The 22,978-nt window shown below is 35.9% G+C and overlaps 1 protein-coding gene across 2 annotated transcripts in view; it reads left to right on the top strand.

The window, feature by feature from the left end:
• The first annotated feature begins 11,159 nt into the window (after positions 1 to 11,159).
• LOC149838857 (protein SABRE-like) overlaps positions 11,160 to 22,978 on the top strand; it is a 112,695-nt gene continuing 100,876 nt past the window's right edge. For both annotated transcript variants that reach the window (XM_090006845.1, XM_090006844.1), the window contains exons 1-3: positions 11,160 to 11,484; positions 14,004 to 14,112; positions 16,653 to 16,913. In XM_090006845.1, coding sequence (XP_089862971.1) covers positions 11,420 to 11,484; positions 14,004 to 14,112; positions 16,653 to 16,913 — 435 coding nt within the window. In that variant the 5' untranslated portion in view covers positions 11,160 to 11,419. The remainder of the gene's footprint in view (positions 11,485 to 14,003; positions 14,113 to 16,652; positions 16,914 to 22,978) is intronic.

The following is a 22,978-nucleotide window of genomic DNA, read 5'->3' as shown; positions in this document are numbered from 1 at the left end:
AATTATTGAATCATCTTGTATTTTTTGTTATTTAGATTCAGTTTTGGTATAATACAAATTTTTTTTACGGAAAATGACTGTACTGTGGTAAAAATAACGTGTTTCCCTAAAATCCACAATTGCAAAAACGGCCTGATGACCAAAACTGCAAATAACCAACTTCATTAGGACTTTTGTATTCTTTTCATGTGTGAAACTCACAATGTTTATGCGATATATCACTCCACTCATTGAGTATCTCAAGCTCCTACTTAAAAAGAGTTTCACACATTTTTTTTTGCGGAGAGGTTTGCATAATAATAGTTATTAACATCCTTTTAAACCCAAACCTTGAAACTTCATAAATACCTAAGTTCACATATATTCTCTTAACATGTGAAAATTTTTCAAATATGCAAAATTTTTAACAAATATGTGAAGTTACTCAATTTTTTCTCAAATATGCTAATTTCCTTTCAAGAGATATGCAAATACATATCAATCTCCACAATTTTTTAGCATGAGAAACCAATGTAACTTCACCAATGGGGTTTGTGCTTATCTCGCAGTAGTAGTTAGCCCACATCACCTTGTGTTGGGATGTTGCAAGTTCGAACATCAAATGGTATGGTTGTATAACTGGTAGGGGCCTGCCTAACCCCAACTTTCTCTGTCGAAAAAAAAAAGAAAACCGGCGTAACTTTACATGTTTTGCTGAATCATATATGAAGTTTTTTTTTTTTTTTGCTTTTTTCTGTTTTTTTTTTGAAAGAATTGTAACCTTTTTTTCTCTAGAACCCTAAGCATTTTTTCTCGGCTAGGTCTAAAGTTGAGTTTTATGTATATATATGCATATTGTTATATTTCATTCTGAACGTTTTTTTTTTGTAGATATGAGCATTTAATAGTTGCATGCATATTTGTGTTTGGTTGTTATGTTTAGGGTTTTTCATATATGTTTGTTTATATTGTAACTTATTTATGTTTGTTTGCTTATCCTTTAGTTAATATTCAATGTTTGTGTTGGTTTATTGTGCACAACCATTGAATAGGGGTTAAGGTGTTATTATGGTAGTTGGTTTTTAGAGTGGTTGTTGTAAGTAGTTATATTAATTGAATGCATAAAGTGTGTGTAGTTGCATTTTTCTCACATGTTATTTTCATTAAATTAATGATATATTGTGTGGTTGGTTTAGGTAGTTAATGATAAACTCTCAAATAATTAGAGTATACTATTGTAGCATCCTACTTGGAGATCTATAATCGTCTAAAAAAATAGTAACTATAACAAAATTATGCCTTTGATATCTCGTAAAATCAGGTGTATGTCAATGATCCTCCGATATAGTTTTTCCTTGAACCTAGATAACCAACATATATGGATGGTTGTGTTAAATGATAATGGTGTGAAATCAATGTTATTTTGTGGTGATGTTTACTGAGTTGCTCGCAAAGCTAAAGAAGAAGCGAATAATGTGCATCTATCTGAGGCATCATCTATCAAGCTTGTCTTTTGCCGATCATCCAATTGTCCCAAACAGTGAATGATATTAACATGCTAAACATCCAACTCAGGTACGCGAAGGACATGCAGTTGCCTGAACCGATTAGGGATATAGATGTACGAAGTGCATGCAATAAAAAATGAACAATTGTTATTGTACATGATCAAAGGATCATTGCATAAGATGTGAAACCACATGGGCAAACTAGTGTCAATGATCTTCAATGCACTAATTTGAATGGCAGTGATCTTCATCACAGTAATTTAAATGACATCTAAAAGAAGAAGTCATATGTTTTAATGAATATAATTTACAATTATCTCAAATAGGCATGAGGGACTAAAGTACGTTGTCCTCCACACATGACCTACATATCGTGTTGGATATTGCATGAAGCATTTAACGAAAAACTTTTCTAAGATATTTGGTTCAACACTTAGTGCACTCTGGGGGATTGCAACTCAAGCACCCACAAGACGATAGTGAAATTATTCTTTTTAAAAAAATTTGAGAGTAAGATGAAGTCATATATAATTATGTTGCCACTGACATGAAACCAGAACATTGAGCTAACATTCATTTTTCAGCAAAAAGATATGGGTCCTTAACGTCTAATATAGCAGAGTGCTTAAATTCAAAGATTTTTGTCATATGTGACAAGCTCCTAATTTTTCTTATTGAAAGACTTTGTCGCATACTACTGAAACATTTTTAGAAAAGAAAAAATGTTGGACAACATATACAAGGCATTGTAGTGCCGAAGGTAACAGAAAAACTAGAAGAACTGAAAAGAAATGCATAACAACTATTTATGCAAGTTGTGCATTGCCACCGATCTCACGGTTACAATGTTGATCTTGACAATCTAACATGCGCTTGTGAGTATGGTTAGTAGGATTTCATGCGATCATATACATTTTATATAAGGGCAGGCTACCAAAAGATTTCTGCAACAAGTTCTTCACAGTTAATTTGTAATTCCTTTCGATGGCAGATAATGTTTCACATATCGTTGTATAGACTCTTATACATGTCTATCCACCAAAAGTATTTCATAAACAAGACAACCTAAGGTGAAGAGACATAGAATATAATATAGGAATGTTATACCATACAAGTACAATTTATGTGGTGAGGTTGGCCACAACAAGCGAAAGTATGAATAACAATATGCTAGAGTATTTTTTTGAATGAATTAAATGAATACAATATATGAACACGTCCATTTTTTTGAATGAATGAAATAAATGCAAAGCATGAGCAAATTCATTTTTTTGAATGAATAAAATGAATGCAATGCATGAGCGTGCTCATTTTTCAATGAATGAAATGAATATAATGTGTGGGCATTCATTTTTTTGAATAAATGAAATGAATGCAATGTATCAACATATTTATTTTTTTGAATGAATAGAATGAATGCAATGTATGAGCATGCTCATTTTTTGATTGAATGAAATGAATGCAGCGTATGAACAAATTTATTTTTTGAATAAATAGAATAAATACAATATATGAGCAAGTTTATTTTTTAAATGAATGAAATAAATGCAATATATGAGTAGATTCATTTTTTTGAATGAATGAAATATATCAATGTATGCGCATATTCATTTTTTGAATGAATAAAATGAATGCAATGCGTGAGCAAGTTCATTTTTTTGAATGAATAAAATGAATGCAATGTATGAGCAGTTTTTTTTTTGAATGAATATAATGAATGTAATGTATGAAAAGTTTATTTATTTGAATTAATGAAATGAATGCATTGTATGAGTATGTTCATTTTTTAAAATGAATGCAATGCATGAGAATGTTCATTTTTTTGAATAAATGCAATGTATGAGCATGTTCATTTTTTTAATGAATACAATCAATGCAATGCATGGGTATGTTTATTTTTTAATGAATGCGATATATGCAATGTATGAAAAAATTTATTTTTTTTAATGAATGCAGTGTATGAGCAAGTTTATTTTTTTGAATTAATACAATGAATGCAATGTAGGAAGGTTCAATTTTTTGAATGACGAATATTTGCAAGGATGAGGAAATCTGAATAAAATATAAGCAAACAATGACAAATATTTGCGAGGATGAGGAAATCCATATAATGGCATAAATTTATGAGGATGAAAAAGTTTGCATAAAATATATGTGAGTAATAAATATTTGTGAGGATGAGAAAGTTCACATAAAATATAAGAAAACAATGACCAAATATTTGTGAGGATGAAATTCACAAAAAATATAGCCGAACAATGACAAATATTTGTGAGGGTGAGAAAATTTGCATAAAATATAGGCGAATAATAACAAATATTTGCAAGGATGAGAAAATTCACATAAAATATAGGCGAATAATGACCAATATTTGTAAGGATAAGGAAGTCCATGAGGCATATGCGAACTTAGTCCAATATTTGCATAAAATATATGCAAACTTCGTGCACTATTTACGAAGTTACATGGTTCAATTTTATGATAGTAACACTTTTATTTTTATGACAACACTTTGATAGAGCAAACCAACATTAATTATGACACTTTGATTTTTACAATGACGTTTTGATAGTAAAAAAGTGATGGTTTGATAAAATATATGCGAACTTTCTCAATCTTTCAAATATTGATCATTTTTTGCCTATATTTTATACAAATTTTGTGAGGTCTTCTTAATAAAATATATGCAGAATTCTTTATCCTCGCATAAAATATATACAAACTTCTTTATTCTCGCAAATATTGGTTATTTTTTTCTTATATTTTATGCAGACTTCATGAGGTCCTTCTGATAAAATATATGCAGACTTTCTCATCCACACGTAAAATATATGCATACTTGTTTGCATTCATTCTATTCTTTCACAAAAGGAAGGCGCTTATATATTTAATTTATTTCATTATTTTACAAAACGAAGTTGCTCTTACATTGCATTCATTTTAATATTTTACAAATTGAAGTTGCTCGTACATTACAATAATTTAATTATTTTACAAAATGAAGTCGCTCATATATTGCATTCATTTCATTTCTTCACAAGAATATTATTTCTTCACTGCCTCTTTGATGGAGAGAATACATAGTATGTGCAGAGGTACCTTAATCTCTTGGGCCTCAAGAATGCCACATTACTACATCTTGATTATAATAGGTTTCCTATCCCACCCATACCATAAGATGCATTTACCGAAAAAAATAATTGTTGATGATTTTTCGCCGATCTTCTCACCTTTGATGTTTGGCCCTGAAAAAATGGCCATAAATTTTCATGGATTGAAGACCACAAAAACCTCAGATTTTGTGAAACCCTAGCTTTGCATTTATGCTACGCTTTTTAAAAAATTCACATATTTTATAATGCGATCGCATATCTAATTGTGCAAAGAGACAAATATGTCATGTCTCAAAATTCCTTATGTTTACAACACAAAATAAGTGGATTTTTCAAGAAAATCACATTTTATAGGCACCAAATGTATGGGATTTTGCTAAGGTATCTGCGACATTACTATCACAAGGAGATTCACAAAACTTGTTTTTACATGCTTTCTTAAGACATCAAAAAAAATTTACGAACATACATTTTGGTGAGGGTTAAAGAAATGAGAAAGGAGGCTCACACAATAACATATGATTTTAAGATTACCAAAGAAGACCACATAAATAACATAATTTTTGCACTCTTCATGAGGTTCGTAAAAAAATATGTAAAGTTTCTTTTAAATGAGAGTTTGGGATACTCGATGAGCAAAGCAATATATCATAAGAAATTTGTGAGTTTCACATATGCGAAGGCATCTGGCCCAATCTGCATCGGAGAAGGCATAAAGATCCAATGTGCTACGAGCAAGAATGTGCATGCCTTGATGGAGAGTACCCTTAACATGTCGAAGGATACATTTAACCAATTGGAGATAGGCAACAGTAAGGGCATGCATAAACTGACTAACATAATTGATACTATAGCTCAATTCATGCCTAGTGATAGTAAGGTATTGTAATCCACCCACCAAACAGAGATAATATGCGGCATCAGGTAACAACTCAGAATTGTTTTCAACAACACAATTTTTTTGCCATGGGGGTGTGAACATGTTTAGCATCCAACATCTTGGCCTTGGCGAGAAGATCCTATGCATGTTTTTGTTGAGAAAGAAATAAGCCGGTGTCTTCATGTTTAACTTTGATCTCAAGGAAGAAATGTAAACGTCCAAGATCTTTCATGGCAAAATACAATCCAAGTTGATCAATGAACTAATGGAGTATTTGAAGATTACTTCCAGTGAGAATAAGATCACCGACGTATATGAGAATGATTAAGATACATGAATTTTCATTTTTAATAAACATTGAAGGGTCGGTTGTGCTTCAATAGAAGCCTTGAGTTAGAAAGAATGAACTTAATTCGTCGAACCACACACGGGAAGCTTGGCATAATCCATAGAAGGCCTTTTGAAGTTTGCAAACTTTGGTTGGATGATGCCGATCTTCATAATGGGGCGGTTGCATCATGAAAATTGTTTCATTGAGATCTTCATGTAAAAATGCATTTTTGACATAAGTTGTAGAAGGTGCCACTCTCGAATGGTAGCAAGAGTGAGAACAATCTGAATGGTTCCATACACAATGATCTTCGTTTTGAACACCCATTTGCAAGTGACAAGATTCATGTTAGGTTGATGATCAACAAGAACCCATGTATGATTATGATGAAGAGCGGCAATTTCTTTATCCATGGCATGTTTCCATCCTGGATGAGATAGAGCATATTTTATGGACCGCGGTTCCACTGGAATTTTTGATCATAGGGATTGGGCTTGTGAACGCCAACCATACTCTGAGTAATCATAGAGCGCATGGGTGGATTTTGAGGGGCAGACATAACGGTATCGACAAGGGGTTCGACTGCCGAAGATGTAGAATGATTGTTGACATGTTCAGCTACATCCTGTGAATAGTTATTGCTGATGTCAGGACGCAAAACAACATCATGGGCATGGTCCTCTTCATGATTAGTAGTATTGATGGGGGAGTCATCTCGACGACCTTGAAAAGGCTTCAACTATGATGCATCATGTTGATAAAAAAAGTGTCATACCAAGAAAAAGTAGTGGCGTCTCCTTTAAAACTTGGTTCAAATAAAGAATTTAGCTTCTTAAACAGCACTATGCTTTCATAAAAAATAACATGTCTTGAAATGAAGAATTTTTGTGAGGGTGAAAAATAATATTTATACCCTTTATGCTCATTGCTATAGCCGAGAAACACACACAGAAGTCACTTAGGATCGAATTTGGTCTTCATATTGTTCATGAGAAAAGGGAAACATCTACTCCCAAAGACTCTTAGGTTGCTAAAATCTAGAATCTTGCCATAAAGTCGTTGAAATGTAATTTTCATATTCAATGACCATGAAGGCAATCTGTTAATTAGAAACACAGTTGTGGCAAAACATTCGACCCATAGGTATGAGGGTATATTGGCGTGGAACATCCTAGTTAAACCATGCTCCGTGATATTCCTATGCTTTCTTTCTGAGATGCCATTTTGCTCATGCATGCGTGGACACGAAACCTGCCTTTTAATTCCATGATCACTAAGATATGCAAGAAACTCCATGCTGAAAAATTTGCCCCCACCATCGCATTGAAAAATCTTTATGTTTTTTTCAAATTGACAGATGACATATTTATGAAAATGTTTGAACGCAGAGAGTAAGTCATATTTATGCATTAATGGACAAAACCATGTAAACAGGGTATGATCGTCAATGAAAATAGCATAAAATCTGAATCGGTTTTTAGAGACGACAGGTGCTGGCCCCCAAAGATCCAAATGAACTTTCATGAAAGGTTCGACACATATTTCATTGCTTGAAAGAAATGGAAGATGACAAGCTTTGCCCATTTGACAACTAGTGCATATATGGGTTTTATTTTCATTGCTGATAACATCAATGCATTTATTCTTGCTAAGAAATGAAATGTTACTCATTTGAGGATGTCCGAGTCGCGCATGCCAATTTTATGGTGAAGTAGATCTAAATCGATGAGCAAAGAAGGCAGCGGGTCTGGTATCCATGGTGTAAAGGCTCCCTCGCCTACTCCCGATGGCTAGAACTTGTCGAGTTTCTTGTCCTTAACAACACAACCAGATGATGTGAATTCAAATATACATGAAAAATCCTTGGTAAACTGGCTCACAGAAAGTAGATCCTTCTTAAGATTTGCCACATGAAGAATATTCTTTAGAAAAAACTAAATTTTAATGAGGAAAGAGTTTTGCATCACCAATATGACAAATAGGAAGTCGTTGGCCATTTTCTACAACAATAGATTCATTTTCATTATAAGTTTTGACGTTAAGAAGCTTTTCTGCATCATTTGTCATATGAGAAGATGCCCCGGTATAGATAAACCATTCTGAATCTTGTGAGTCTGCAATGGAAAGAGCAACTAGGGCATGATGAGCATCATCAGATTGATAGGAGTGGTTAAATCGATGATAGCAGTTTACATCAGAATGGTTTCTTTTCTTGCAAATTTGACAGGTTATTCCATGAAATTTTCCTTGTCCAGCTCCTGTTTGAGAGTTGGTACCATTGGCCTTTGGAGTGTCTTGATGTTGGTCCTTGGCTCGATCTTTGTTGCCTTGATAATATCCTTTCCTCTTTGAGTTGTTCCTGTAATAAAATTGCTTCTGATTATTATAGTTGCCTTTACTTGAGAAGAATTCTGCTTGAGGCGTAGCATCACCAAGAGATGGGTTGTTGCGGAGTCTCGTGACTTTGAAGAAGCGTCACTATTTCTCTATAAGCAGGAACTAGAGGCTGGTCACAAAGGATTCATAACCAGCTCCAAGTCCTTGAAGAAACCAAAAGACTTTCGCCTTGTCTTCAATAGGTTTTCCAATGGCAGCAAGATCATCGCATAATTTTTTAAATTTTCTAATATATTCATTAAGGGTGTCACTCCCCTTTTTGATAGAAGATATTTGCTGAATGAGACAAAAGTCCCTTTCTTGAGAATCCAGAGCAAAAGAATCAACAAGAACACTCCATATTTCTTTGGAAGTGTGAGCCCGACTACAAGACCCAAAACAGGCCTTTTAAGAGTCTATCTGATTTTTTCCAAGAGGTATATGCTGGATTGGAAATAAGAGACTTATTTAGTGTAGAGTCTTCAACAAGCTTGGGCGGCATCACCGTCTCTCCAGTGAGAAATCCGAGCATGTCTTGACTTTCAACAAGTGCAATTTGAGTTTTCCATAGAAGGAAGTTTCCATGACTCAACTTCAAGGGGACAAAGTTGAATATGTTCAAGGTGATGGGATAAAGATAAGTAGACTGCGCCATGAAGAGAAATCAATTTGATTAATGGTTGTGCTCTGATACCATAAAGAAATATCAAGCAAGAGATAACGTGGTTCGATTTGTAATAAACCTACGTCCATGGATGAAGGAGCACAATGGCTATCAAGCTTTATTCAAGAGCTATATATATTGTTTCACACGATGGATACAAAACAAAATGAGAAAAGTGAATCCCATGATTTATGCAACAGTTTCCGATAATCATGGAAGAGGGATGCTAGCTATATGTTGTTGCCATCTTTATCTGCCTTTCAACGATTCCATCATGATCTTTAATTGACTGTTGACTATTATCTGGCGTAACATTATCAACAACAATTCCATCGTGATCCGGCTTTCCATGATCATCACATACCTCCCGGTCAATAAAAAGGTCTTAATGGAATTGGCTATTTGCGGATTTGGTCATCAGGTGGATTTTAGCAAATTGTGAGGTTTTTAATAAAACATGTCATTTTTATCCTACAATACTCATTTTATATTTTCTGGTATTTATTGAAAGCAAAATTGAGAGGTCTGAGCAATCATATTTAGCCCTATTTCCGGTCTTAGAAGAGGTTCTAGATAAGTCAAATTGGTAGACAATTGATTTTAAAGCGGATTAGTCTAAGTTGAACGGATGTCTCTTAGAAGGGATCCCTAGCTTAGAACCAATGCTAGATTGGCTAGCAAAGATCTTTTCACGTTTTAGTGCAACAAAACAGAACCTGTTGTTTTTTTTTCTTTTGATAGGCACGCTGGGGTTAGTCAGACCACTACCGAGCCCAATGTGGCAGAAGGATTCGAACCTGGGCCTTCAGCTTGGCACCCGATCCCGCTTACCACATGGGATACCACCTCTGTGGTAACCTGTTGATATGTTTCATTGCCAAGGATCCATGAAATTTGTATGCTACTCGATGTCTGCCAATATGAGGTCAGTGATCTTGGGAAGGCTGGGTTGGTTTTCCTTGAAACTAAAAAAAAAAAAGTTGAGAATGACACTCTAAATAGTTATTAATAGAAGTTGATGGGATCTAACATATAAGGCTGCGGTTGAGCCCTTGTTGCATAATGTTTTTTTGTTTTTATTTTTTTACTAAGAGAAACCACCTCAGGATCATAGACCTAATCGTGCTGGTTCTGCCTGCCATACTTACGGTTGCTATCATGACAACATAAAACTCGGAGGACTTGCCCCTTGTCCCCGGGGGGGGTGGGGCGCTTACATCTGGAAAGCCAAAGTTGGAGCATAGGAGGTTGGACTCAGGCATCTCTGAACTCTGGGACAAGAAGGTTTCCCACTGAAAAAATACTGTCCTTGGGTGGGTTTTGTCCTGAGTTTGAAATGTCCCTTAGGGTTGCAAATAAATTGGATTTGGTTTAACTCCTAGTCAATATTTCGAATGTCTATTATAAGGACATTGATCTTTAACGTAAAGATGAACAGGGGTTTGGGCATTGCTACACAAGTTACATGTAAAAACAAGGTGCTAGACATGCCAGCAGTTAGTGCATGTCACATTGTGTTGGGGAGTTGCAAGTTTGAATCTCAATGGTATCACCTTGTATAGGGTCTGCCTAACCCCAGCTTGCCTTTCCAAAAAATAATGCTAAAATAACATGCCTTGGCTACAAAATACTGTCTTGCCATTTTTTGACCAAAGTGGGCACTATGATACATGGCTTTAGTTTGGCTCGCCCTACTGAACAACTCTGAGCATATGAGTGATTTGCATTAAACCAGTCAGTCCAAATAAAGATCACCACAGTGCATTTTGAACAGAATATATTAACAACCATAATAAAAAATGCACTTAAAGAAAGGGGTGAATTTGGTTTCAAATGAATGATATTATTTATGGGTAAATATTGGCTACAGAACTAATGAGCTAGAAATCATAGGTGCGAATTGTATAAACTCAATCTTACCATACAGATGTGTTCAGCGCGGCTTCTTTGCTAAAGAAGCTTTGGATGATGCTTTTGTGATATAAAAATGTGATATCTTGAGTTCTGAAACTTTGACACATTGTCGGCTGTTGATTTTTGGACCTCTTTAAAAACTTAATTATTTATTATAATCACATTAATCAAAACAAGTTTTCTACCATGCACATCCATAACATTTGATCTAAAAAAAATCAGTATTTTTTTCAAAAAAAAAAGTAATTTCTACTCATTAGTTCCGTACCTTCGTTAGTAAGCCAACAATTATCCTTCGAGCTTCACACCCCAGTTTTTTGGGACAATTGTACGAGAGAGAGAGGGAGGTAAATTTGGGAACAGTTTTAAGAAGTGGTAAACGCAAGAGAGAGATTTGGGGGAGCTGATCTATGAAGTGGTAAACGAGAGAGAGAGAGAGAGAGAGAGAGAGAGAGAGAGAGAGAGAGAGAGAGAGATGGCAATCCACAATTGGTTGCTCAAAATGTGCATGCACGACCACGTATTTAAGAACCATCATTCTTTCGCAACGCGAGGAGATGCACGGTTCTTGGGCAATCCCAATACCGGGAAGAATTCAAGTTGGAATGCTCGTCGGCGGCCTGGATTTGAGGACCTCTGGATTCGACGGTGTTGATGGGTTTTCTCAGGTCTCTATTCCTCTTGCTCCTCATCTCCGCCTTCGGGTGGTTCCTTTACACGTGAGTTTTCCGATCCTTTCTCTCTTTTTTCCGTTCCTCGTTTTTTCCTGAAATTTAGGGTTTCCATCTTCTTGATTTTGTTAAGAGAAGTGTTAATTGTGCATTCTTGTTGTTTAATTGTGCGGAATTTGGACTTAAGATGGAGTTCAATGTTGAGGATTCGGCATTGGTTAACTGAAGTTACGATTTTACGTGAATTTATGGTCCGAGGAATTTCACGCAATGTAGCTGCATTGAATGAAAATCCATTGTATACTCACGTACTTCTTGCCCAAGAATTTGTTTGTTTAGCATGCAAATGTTTTTGCTGAAGGAGCACAATTTAGGTGGTTATATTTTTCTTTTCCCATTTTGAGCTTCGTGCAATGTGGTTGCATTGAACGAAAAATCCATTGTATGTGAACATATTTCGTGCCCAAGAAATTGTTTGTGTATTACATAAATGATTTTGCTAATGGAATTCATTGGCGTTAATGCTTAATTACACTGTTCACAAAGGTTGGTGCTTATGAATTTCTTTTCCCTTTTTGAACTTGGATTATTGGGTGGAAATCTAAAACGAGATAAAAAAAGACGCACATACTCTCGCGCACACACACACACATATACATATAGCTGCCTACTACTTTTCTGGCCTACCGCAAGCTTACCGGGGTTTTGAAGGGTTTTTCCATGTTTTCCTTAAATCTAACCATACAGATGTTTTCTACATGCTTGATTTTATAGGAATTGATTCTTGGATCGTCCGATTCCGACATGGTTGGTTTTTATAAGGTTTAAAAATCGATGGTCTAAGATTTTCTTCAATATTCAAGACTTAAATGCTGTATTTTTATTGAAAAAACATGATCAAAGTGTCGTTTCCTAGCAAATCAACCACGCCGAACACTTCTGCAGGGTCAAATTTGTGAAAAATAACCTGGAAACACTTGTTCGTTTCATGGTAGGCTGGAGGTAGGCCGGAAAAGTGGTAGGCCGCTACCACTTTTCTTATATATATGTATATGTATGAAAGTCTTCGGTATGTAAATCCATACACTATCAATGAGTTGAAACCAGAGTTACTGGAAGCTTCATAGATAGGTGGGAAGCATGCTTCCCGGAAACTTGTTTAAGAAGCGCTTTACTGCTCGCTTTCAAAACTTGATAGGAATCTCGATTCTCCTATGCTTCCCACACGTTCCTTCTCTGTTTCCTTACATGATTCCTATGCGCTTCTCTCACTCTTCTTTTCATGTTTTCCATGTGCTTCCTTTCATGTTTGGCAGTACTAGAGTTATTAAAAGCTTCATAGATAGGTGGGAAGCACACTTCCAGGAAACTTGTTTCGGAAGTGCGAAACTCCTCGCTTTCGAAACTTGATAGGAATCTCGATTCTCCTATGCTTCTCACATGTTTCTTCCCTGTTTTTCTACATGATTCTATGTGCTTCTCTCTTGCTTCTTTTCATGTTTTCCATGTGCTTTCCTTTCAAGCTTCCCACACACTTCTCATATACTTTCTTTCAATTGGCAACTATCATTTTTAGATTTTGAGAAGAATTTAATTCTTATACTACAAAATCACAAAATTTAAGAATAGTCATTTTTATCTAAGTTTTGATTCTCTTCTTCTTTGATTAGTATTTTGCTCCTCCTCGATCCCATATTACTTCTTTTTTTATTCCTATTTTGTTTTTAAATTGATTCTTTACTTTCTGCTTCTTATAAATTTTAAAATATATTGCTTCTCACTTCTGCTTCTCGTTTTGTTTCCCGCTTCCGCTTCCTAATCTGGTAACCTCGGTTGAAACTCATAGATGCGACTTGTTTTGACTCAATCTGACACCGTAAACGTGATCTACATGAGGATCGGCTCTTGGATCACTGGATTCTGATGTATAAACAGGTTTTCCAGCAAATAAAAAATTCAATGTCTGTAATGCTCAAAAAAGTGTCTTTTTGTTGAAAACATGATCCAAGAGCTGATTCTTACTAAATAAAACTTGTAGAACACATCTATGGTGTCAGATTAAGTTGAAACAAGTTGCATCTATGAATTTTGACTCATTAATATTGTGTGGACGTGCATACCAAAGACTTATCCACACACACACACGCACACACACACACACACATATATATATATATAATATAGTTTTTGAGTTTTATAGAGACTTTGTTGGTTGTTAACATGGTATAAGTTTTTGTTTTTAGGATGCAGTAAGATAGTGAGTTTGTGGGTTCTGCTTCGCCCAAAACTTTAAGCTTTACCATATCTGCTTTTTCAAGTTTCTTCACCTCCCTCTTTCCATGTAACTTTGCTTTTCTGACACTGAGTTCTGATTAACATTAGTAATTGGAAACCTGTCACACATCCAATAGCACATTCTCTTTATCATCTAGCACTCTTATGCTAGAGAATGAACTTGCTTATTTAGTAGTCTTGAACCGATATGTTGTGTATTTATTGTCATGATACCCTTAGCTGTTTTCCACTTGAAATTTATTTTGTTTTAATTTTTGTTGGTTTCTTTCCAGATATGCAGCAAGGATATTGGCTTGGTTGCTGAACCGGGTAGGAGTTTCTGTTGGATTTAGGGTTGCTGGTTACAACTCCTTAGAAGATGTAGTTGTGAGGTTCAAAAAGGTTGTTGTATTCATTTCATTCTTTTAATTAGTTAAGCCTTGTTGATAAGGCTTGTTGTGTTCTTTTATCATTCCCATGTAAATGATCTTTTAGCTTTCTTATTTGTCTTGTGAGTTTAAGTTTCATGGAAATTTTGTCGAAAATTTCTTTTAGAAATTGAGCTGTTGCCTCAAATATCTATTTTGAGGGCAGATGTTTGATACCATTTTGTCATTGTTTTAGTTCAGTTCTCAATTGGTCGTTATCAGGTAAACTTCTCCCATACAAAGATGGCTAGCATGCAAATGCATTCTGTGAAACCTTTAATAGTTAAATCCAAGACTTCTGTTTCTATACTTGATTCTTAAAATTCCTGTCCTATCAAAGTGGACTGATTCATAGCTAAGGATGTCCTTGCTGGGAAATTAATTTTAAACTATTGCAATGAGAATAATAATAATTTTGATTATGAAGTTAGTAACAAGGGCATAACCCAATGACATAAGCTGCCATAATGTTCAACATGTAAGCACCACTAAAATATCTCTATGAATGAAAGAACCACATATGCACATGGAGTTTGAATTCTGTTATTTTTTTTCTTCAAGGGTCCTGATGCAGTGGGACTTTGTTCTTGACATGTTGAGAACGGTCAGTCGCACCTAGCTTTGAAATGGACCCAAGTTGGACTTGGTCAACTCTGACTGAATCCAATTGAGTCCATTTCAAAACCAGATCTGGTCCAGCCAGGTCTGGGACCTTGGTTGTAAGGAGAGCAGATCCAGACCTGGTGCTGCCAAGTATGGGGCCTTGGTTCCAAAGGGAGCAGACCAGACCTGGCTGTGCCAGGTCTGCATCCTGGTCCCAGTGAGACCAGACACATACTTGGATGTGCCAGGCCTGTATCTGATCAGACAGGACCAAAGCACCAAGTTTTTTTCTGATATGTCACATGGGTGCGGGTGCGGGTGCAGGGGTGCAGCACTTTCAAAAACCTTGGGTGCGGGGGTGCGGCAGGGGCAAAAATGTAAATAATATATATATATATATATATAGATATAGATATAGATATAGAAGGGGGGTCCGGGGTTCCCCCCGACGCGGGTCCCGTCAGCTGGCGGGGGTCCAGGGGGGTTATAGGGGGGCAGCGTCCCCCCCCCCCATGATTTTTTTTTAAAATTCCGCAGCCCATTTCATAGGGCAATTTTTAAAAAAAAAAATCCAAAAAATGGACCGAAATGACCCTGGGTGCGGTCAACGCACCCAGGGTCGGGTTGACCGCACCCGGTGCCACACCCGCGTCGATGCAGGTGCGGCACCCTGCTAGCCGAATCCCTGTGACATAGGTCACATGGATGCGGGTAAGCTTGGTACAATATGAAAATTTTCATAAACTAGGATTGGGGGACATGACCGTACATATATTATATATTTATATAATTACGAGCAATATATATTATATTTAATTAATAAACTATATTTATAGGCATATTTGACCTTATTGGACAATGTATCGAATTTGTTGGACACTGTGTCAAACCTGTCAGATACCATATCAAGCATGTCAGGCACTGTGTTAGGCATGTCAGAGCCATATCAAACGTGTTGCATGTCAAGCATGTCAGACACAGCATTGGCCGTGTTTACCATGTTAGACATGGTATGGACTGTGTTCTATGCAAATCGTAATGTGTCCCATGTTCAAATCTGTCTCATGTTGTATCGACATGCGATTCACCCGCTAATTGGCATGTTCCTGTGACATATAGAAGAGCTGTGTCACACCCTTCACACTTGTACTCATACCTACACCTGCACCTATGTGATATAGACGAAAAGTTGGTGATAGTGTTTGCTTTCACTGTTATCCTTGCAATATATATATATATATATCATCAGCCATCATCCAGATAATCATTATTGATATCATGCATGCCCACTACATGAATTAGGCACAATATATTCAATATAGTGGTGAATGTGAATTCATGGAACTTCCACCTCATGTATTCTCCATTATTTTGTTTGTTTGTTTTTGCTTCTTTCTTGTCCTTTATCATTTCCTATTCTATCCTATTATGATCTGCTTTTGTTGATACTAATGACATGCTAGCTGAAATTGCATTTTGGATTCTTCACACGGTATTAGAGCTTAAAGTCTCTTGTTGTTGTTTTACCTCTTGGCTTGCTCATGCTGTGTTTCGATTAATCATCCAAAAATTTCCAAGAAATCCAGAACTTGCATCTGTCCCTCCATTCTTTCTTCTGCTCATAGTTAATCTGCACGTTGTTGTCTCTACTACTAAGTGGCATTGCAGCTCCCATCAGCTCCTCACTTTTGTTTCATCAAATGTTGATCTGTAGCTGGTTGTTTATAATTTGTTGAGGAGCTTGTATGGTTTTGATCCCTTGATGTCTGAACAATCTCTAAGATTTTTTGACAAATTAAACAGGACACTATTTTCCAAGCTTTTAACTTTTTAGTATAAAGTGAGTGAATTTAACATCATTTTATTAAATTATGTTGGAATCAATCTGATAAAGTGGTAATGCTGTCGCAGGGAGCTGTAGAATCAATATGTGTAGGAGAATTTAAACTTAGTTTAACGAAGCCCGTTGTTGAGCCTGGATATGGTTTTGTTTCACGAGACCCAAAGTTGCAGTTTTTAGTATATGGTCTTTCAGTAGTAATAAGGCCTCAAGAGAAAAAATCTCGTAAGGCTACTTCTAAGAAGCCTCATTCTGCGGGTACAGGGAAGTGGATGATTGTGGCTAACATCGCAAGATTTCTTTCTGTGTCTATAAAAGAGTTAGTTGTGAAGGTAAGCTTCCGTCTATCCCATGTAACCATGGCTTATACTAATTATGATGCTTCTCATGGTTTATTTATTTTTTCTAGTTTGGATATTTGTGCCTTCTTTTTCTATTGCATATTGTCCATGTGTCATGTTTTTGGCTTGACCATTCTTTTTTTTTTGTGTCCACTTATTTGTGAAGGTTGCATAGTCTCGTGTTTTCATGCATATCTGGCTTTACATATGCACTTGACTGTAAGATGTGTTAGTCAGTTTTTTGTTGTGTATGGTATCTTGGTCATACTGAACTTGGTTACAGCTACATCTTGACTGATTTAGGATATCTTTACAAGAATAAGGAGAAAATAAAGAGAAATATTAAATAAGAAAGAAAAAAGAGACATGAAGTAAAAGATGGGAGAAGAAGAGGAAGACTTAGACTAGAAAAGTTATTTCTTTAGCAACTAAGAGCATATTTTACAACAGAAAATATCTCATGGACAAACATTCCCCTATAAAGGATCACAAATAATGCTTATATACAAGAATGAGCAGAAGGACAAAACTGTCGCCATGTATAGTAACATAGCTATTATCATTCTCAACACTCCCCCTCAAGTTGGGAAAAAATACCATCATCCTTAACTTTTTGGGAAAAGATACCTATCATCCCTAACTTGCCATTGAGTTCTTTAAGTCTAAAGCTTTTCAATCACTTTTCTGAGGACGCCAGCCAATTGGAGTTAATTGTGTGTATGAGACACTTGAAATGGTTTGGACTCAAGTTTCTTCCTTGTAAAGTGATAATAAATATCAGTGTGTTTTGTTCTCCCATGATATAATAGATCCAAATCTATCTGAGTTGCAGACTTCTTGTCACAATACAAAACAATGGGTGTTTTTACTTCTATACTGTTAGAGCTTGCAACGCGGGTGGCACCTGTGGGGGTAACAGGCTGCTTGAGTGCAGTGGGGACCAGCATGTTTGCGTGTCTGCAGGGACACAAACAGTGTATGCGATGGACAGAGAGGGGAGTGTAGCACGCCTGGGCGGCATCTTCAACTGGGTGGAGGTGAGTACCTGCAGAGCACCAAGCTGCTATTGGTGGGGATGTGCATGGAGCGGTAGGCTGCAGTCATGAGAGTTGAAGAAAATAAAAGAGATGGAGATATGCCAAAAGGGAAATCCTCACTTCGAGGGGAGGGGCCTCCAAAGGTTCCTTCTTATAGACAACTGACTCATTATAAGGGGCCTTTTATTTATACCTCCCTCAATGAGGTTATTTGGATTTTGGTCCCAACCCCAATGCTAGACCACCCGGATCCCAAACTCAATGTCCAATGCTCTCAACTCTGATATATACTGTTTCAAGCCTCACATTTACAATTCTAACCCCTTTTTGGGCGGTACCAGCCCAATGGCATGACACACCCTGATGGCCTGCTTTGCGGACTGTAACATATGCCCAACTCTGTAAGTTGATTCGAGCTATTACTCTGAAAAATGTGTGGTGCCATGGCTTTATACTTAGCTTCTGCACTAGATTTAGAACTTATAGTTTCTTTACTTTTTCAAGACATCGACTTTCCTTCCTGAAGTTGCAATACCAGAGGTAGACCTTCTATCCTCTAATTAGCCTGCCCAGTCTGCATGCGTATACAATAATCATTAACATGGCCATCGTTGGCATGTAAAATTTCATTCCAAGAATTTGGCTTCAAATACTTTAGCATACAATATAGAACTATTGTATGAGCAGGAGCAGGGCATGCATAAAAGGATCAACTACACTGACCACATGGGATATGGCTGGCCTTGTAACCTTTAGGTAGATAAGCTGTCCAGATAATCTCTGAGATCTCCCTATATCTTCACATTTCACACCATTGCACATCACTAACTTATGTTTCTGTTTAATTGGGCTATCACCATCTCTGCAGTCGATCATACTGATCTCCTTTAACAAATCCAATACATATTCTTTTTTGTGATAAGATGATTTCTTTTCTTGATCTCAACATCTCTATATCTAAGAAATATTGGAGTGCATAATCGGTGCATCTACCAAGTGTGTGTGTGTGTGTGTTGTGGTACCGAACCACCATAACTTATAGTAGTAAATTCTTGATTTCCATAGGCCTAATCTTCAAAAGCAAAAACTAACCCTTAGATCATGTTTAAATGTGTCCTATTTTCTATTTTGGCTCCAACATAATGTTTTGGGCCATCTTTGAACCATCTTGTTCTTCATCAATTAGGACTTGACAATTTTCACCATCTTAAGAATTGACCTTATGGCATATTGGTGTAATGGAATCACAAAGCCACTAAAGGGCTAAACACAAGAGCACACGAGTGTACACAACCACAAGCCACTAAGGGCCAAGTTCACAATATAAAAAATAATATTTTATTATAACTTAGATGCTCAAGAAGAAGCATAAAAAATATGGGAGAGATTCCCATATTAGGAAGGGAGGCTCAACTAGCTGTTGGGCTAATCCTAACGGCTATAACAGCCAGGACAAAAATCTAAAATACCCCTAAAGGCTAAAGGGCAAACCCTATTACAAAATAAGAAAAATAAAAATAATAAAAAGAAAAGTAAAAAATACAAATAAACCTAAGATACAATCTATATAAAATACACACATATATGTATATCAATATATATGTCTCTCAATATATATATATATGAAAGACAAAATACAATTAACAATTGGATATGATTAAACCAGGGGCGGAGCCAAGAATCTAAACTAGGGTGGGCACAAATGCACTCTAAAAGAAATAAAAATTCCTATAACAATAAACTATATTAACAAGTGCAAAGAAAATTGAAGAATTACAGGTGCAATATTCATAATTAGGAACCTTAGTTGAAACTAAACAACATATTTTTAGTAATAAAGAAAATTATTAAAGAACTGCTGAGTACCATAATAACATGCCTGTATACTCCAAAATTTAGCTTTATTTGATATAAAGAGCAGAAGAAGTACCTTTCATGGATAATGTAGTGTGACTAAGCTCAAGTTTTGATCTTGAAATGAATTCAACAAGATGTGAGAAAGGAACACAAATATTCTACAAATAAGTAACTAATTAATTAGTTAATCTTCCAAAAAATCTACAAAGGATATCATAAATATTTTATAAATAGTTAGAAAAAGTTCAACCCACTTAAAACGAAGAGGAACATCATAAAGTCAATAAATCAAAGCACTAATCCAATGAACAAAAGATAATAAAACTAAAATATATTAACATGATTAAAAAAAAATCAAATAGTTACTCTAACACATACCAAAAATCAAGATGAAATCATGATTATTATTATTTAATTAAGAAATACATGCCAATTGAAACAAAAAAAACTAAAATTCTTGTTAATGCTAATTGAAAAAAAAACCCTTAAAATTCTAAGTTCTAACCAAAGTCAAGTATTCATTCTTCATGTTTAATGTTAATTAGATTACAAGTTCTTGTATCCCCACCAAATAAGACTACAAATAGTCTTAAAAAGATTACACAAAAAGAACCACAAAGGTTCAACTCCAATACCCGAAAAAGGGTATGCAACAAGGAAGAAAAATTATATTAAATGGTTGGGAAAAACCCACACTTGAATAATACATTGTAAGGGGAATTTGCTCCATATTTATACATGAAATAAGAGCTAAGGGGAGGGAGTCGTTGGGCTCCCAACGGCTCTAAATATAGCTGTTGGGAGTCCAATGTCTCTCTACCTTTTTGACTATAGTCAAAAAGGTTTACAAGTGTCAAAACTGAAAAATAAAAAATAGAAAAAGTTATCCTAACTAAACTATACTAACTAAAATAAAAGAAAGACTAATTCTTAGTTAGTCTAGGAGATTACATATCATTTAACACTCTCCCTCAAACTTACAGTTGGATAACTGAAAGTTTGTCCAAGAGAAATTGAAATCGAAGAGCCGCGAGAGGTTTGGTAAAGAAGTCTGCCAATTGATATTCTGAAGGAACATAGGGAAGATCAATGGTGTTGTGTAAAAATTCCTCTCGTATGTGCTTGGTTCGTTCGTGGAATGTCCAATTGCTGGCAATATAGATAGAACTTTTGTTATTTCAGCATAGTCGTGATGCTTCTGTGCTATGAACACCCATATCATGAAGTAAGCACCTTAGCCAAAGTATTTTCATAGTGGTTGTGGCCATGACTTTATATTCAACTTCAATGGATGAAAGAGAGACTTTTTGTTGCTTCTTGCACCACCAAGAGATCAATGATTCACCTAAAAATATACAAAAACCAGTAGTTGAGTGTCGAGTATTAGGATCACATCCCAGTCTGCATCAGTATAAGCAATTAAATCTAAGGAAGAAGAAGCAAACAAGAAAAGTCCTCTAAAAATGGAGGTTTTAATATATCTAATAATACGTAAAACAACTCCCATATGAACAGTAGTAGGAGCTGTAAGAAAGTGGTGGTGTTCCACCAAAGCACTTGAACCAAGCGAACAAGTGTCTAGAAAGACACTTCACACAAGACTCGTAAAAGGGTAAAAATGAAAAACACAAAAAGAAAAAAAAGAAATTTTATTAAAATGTGAAATGCCAAAAAAGCATTTTCTACATGTGCTTTACAACGGGGGATGCACCCCTATTTATAATAGAGAGGAGGGCAGAGCTCATAAGGAGCTCTCCTTCTAGCCATTTTGGTCAATTTTCAACCGGAACTTGACCAAAACTCTAACTATCTAGTTCTATTTGAACTAGATAGTTAAAATACAAAAAATAAATAAGAAAAAATAAAAAAAATATAAAAATATTTTACATTTTAACACTTCCCCTCAAACTTACGGTACAATGAGCGAAAATTTGTTTAAGAGAAAGTGAAATCGGGGGGCTGCAAGAGGCTTGGTGAAGAAATCTGCTAACTGGTATTCTGATGTAACATATGGCAGATCAATGGTTCCATTCAAGTACTCTCTAACATAGTGACAATCCATTTCAATGTGTTTGGTGCGTTCGTGGAAGGTTCGGTTGCTTGTAATGTAGATTGCACTTTTGTTGTCGCAACACATTCGTGAAGCATGTGTTGCTGCAGCTCCCATGTTCGCAAGCAGATGACAGAGCCATACGACCTCCATTGTAGTGGTTGCCATGGCTCGATATTCGGCCTCAGTGGAGGATAGAGAAACCTTTTGCTGTTTCTTGCACCTCCACGATATGAGAGATTCACCTAAAAACACACAGAAACCAGTGGTTAAGTGCCTATTATTAGGATCACCTCCCCAGTCAGCATCAATATAAGCAATTAAATCTAATGATGATGAAGCAGACAAGAAGAGTCTTCGTGAAAGAGAATTCTTTAAATATCTAATAATACGTAGAACTGTTTTCATGTGAACAGAGGTGGGAGCATGCTGAAACTGGCTGACTGTGTGTACTTCATGCGCAATGTCTGGCCTAGTGATGGAAAGATAAGAGAGTGCTCCAACAAGCTGTCTGAAGGGGGTAGGATCATCGAGACGCTCTCCATCATCAATTTTCATTTTAACATTAACTACTTCATGGGTGTCCACTGTCTTTTCATCTGCAATGCCAGACCTGGAAAAAATATTAGAAGCAAATTTAAATTGAGAGATCAGATATCCTCGAGGAGAATAAGCAACTTCTATTCCTAAAAAATATCTTAAAAATCCTAGATCAGACATTTCAAAATGAGTTTTAAGAAGAGTTTTGATATCTGCCACTCCCTGTTTGTCATCACCAGTGATGATCATATCATCCACATAGAGGAGAAGAATGATGATACCTGCATAAGATTTCTTAACAAACAAAGCAGTGCCAGTTAAACAAAAATGAAATCCAATATCTATCATAACATGACTAAACTTGTCATACCAAGCTTTTGGTGCTTGTTTGAGACCATAGAGAGCTTTCTCAAGACGAAGAGTTTTACCCGTGGGAATATAAATACCAGGTGAAGGATCCATGTAAACTTCTTCAGCAAGCTTCCCATTTAAGAAAGCGTTTTTGACATTCATTTGAAAAATATGCCAGCTTTCAACAGAGGCCAAGGCGATTAGGGTTCTGATAGTAGTCA

Source organism: Nuphar pumila, chromosome 5 (assembly GCF_984573655.1).
Source record: "Nuphar pumila chromosome 5, dmNupPumi1.hap1.1, whole genome shotgun sequence".
In the NCBI taxonomy this organism is placed as follows: domain Eukaryota; kingdom Viridiplantae; phylum Streptophyta; class Magnoliopsida; order Nymphaeales; family Nymphaeaceae; genus Nuphar; species Nuphar pumila.
The sequence above is the reverse complement of the archived record's forward strand: the minus strand, read 5'-3'. Positions and strand labels throughout refer to the sequence as shown.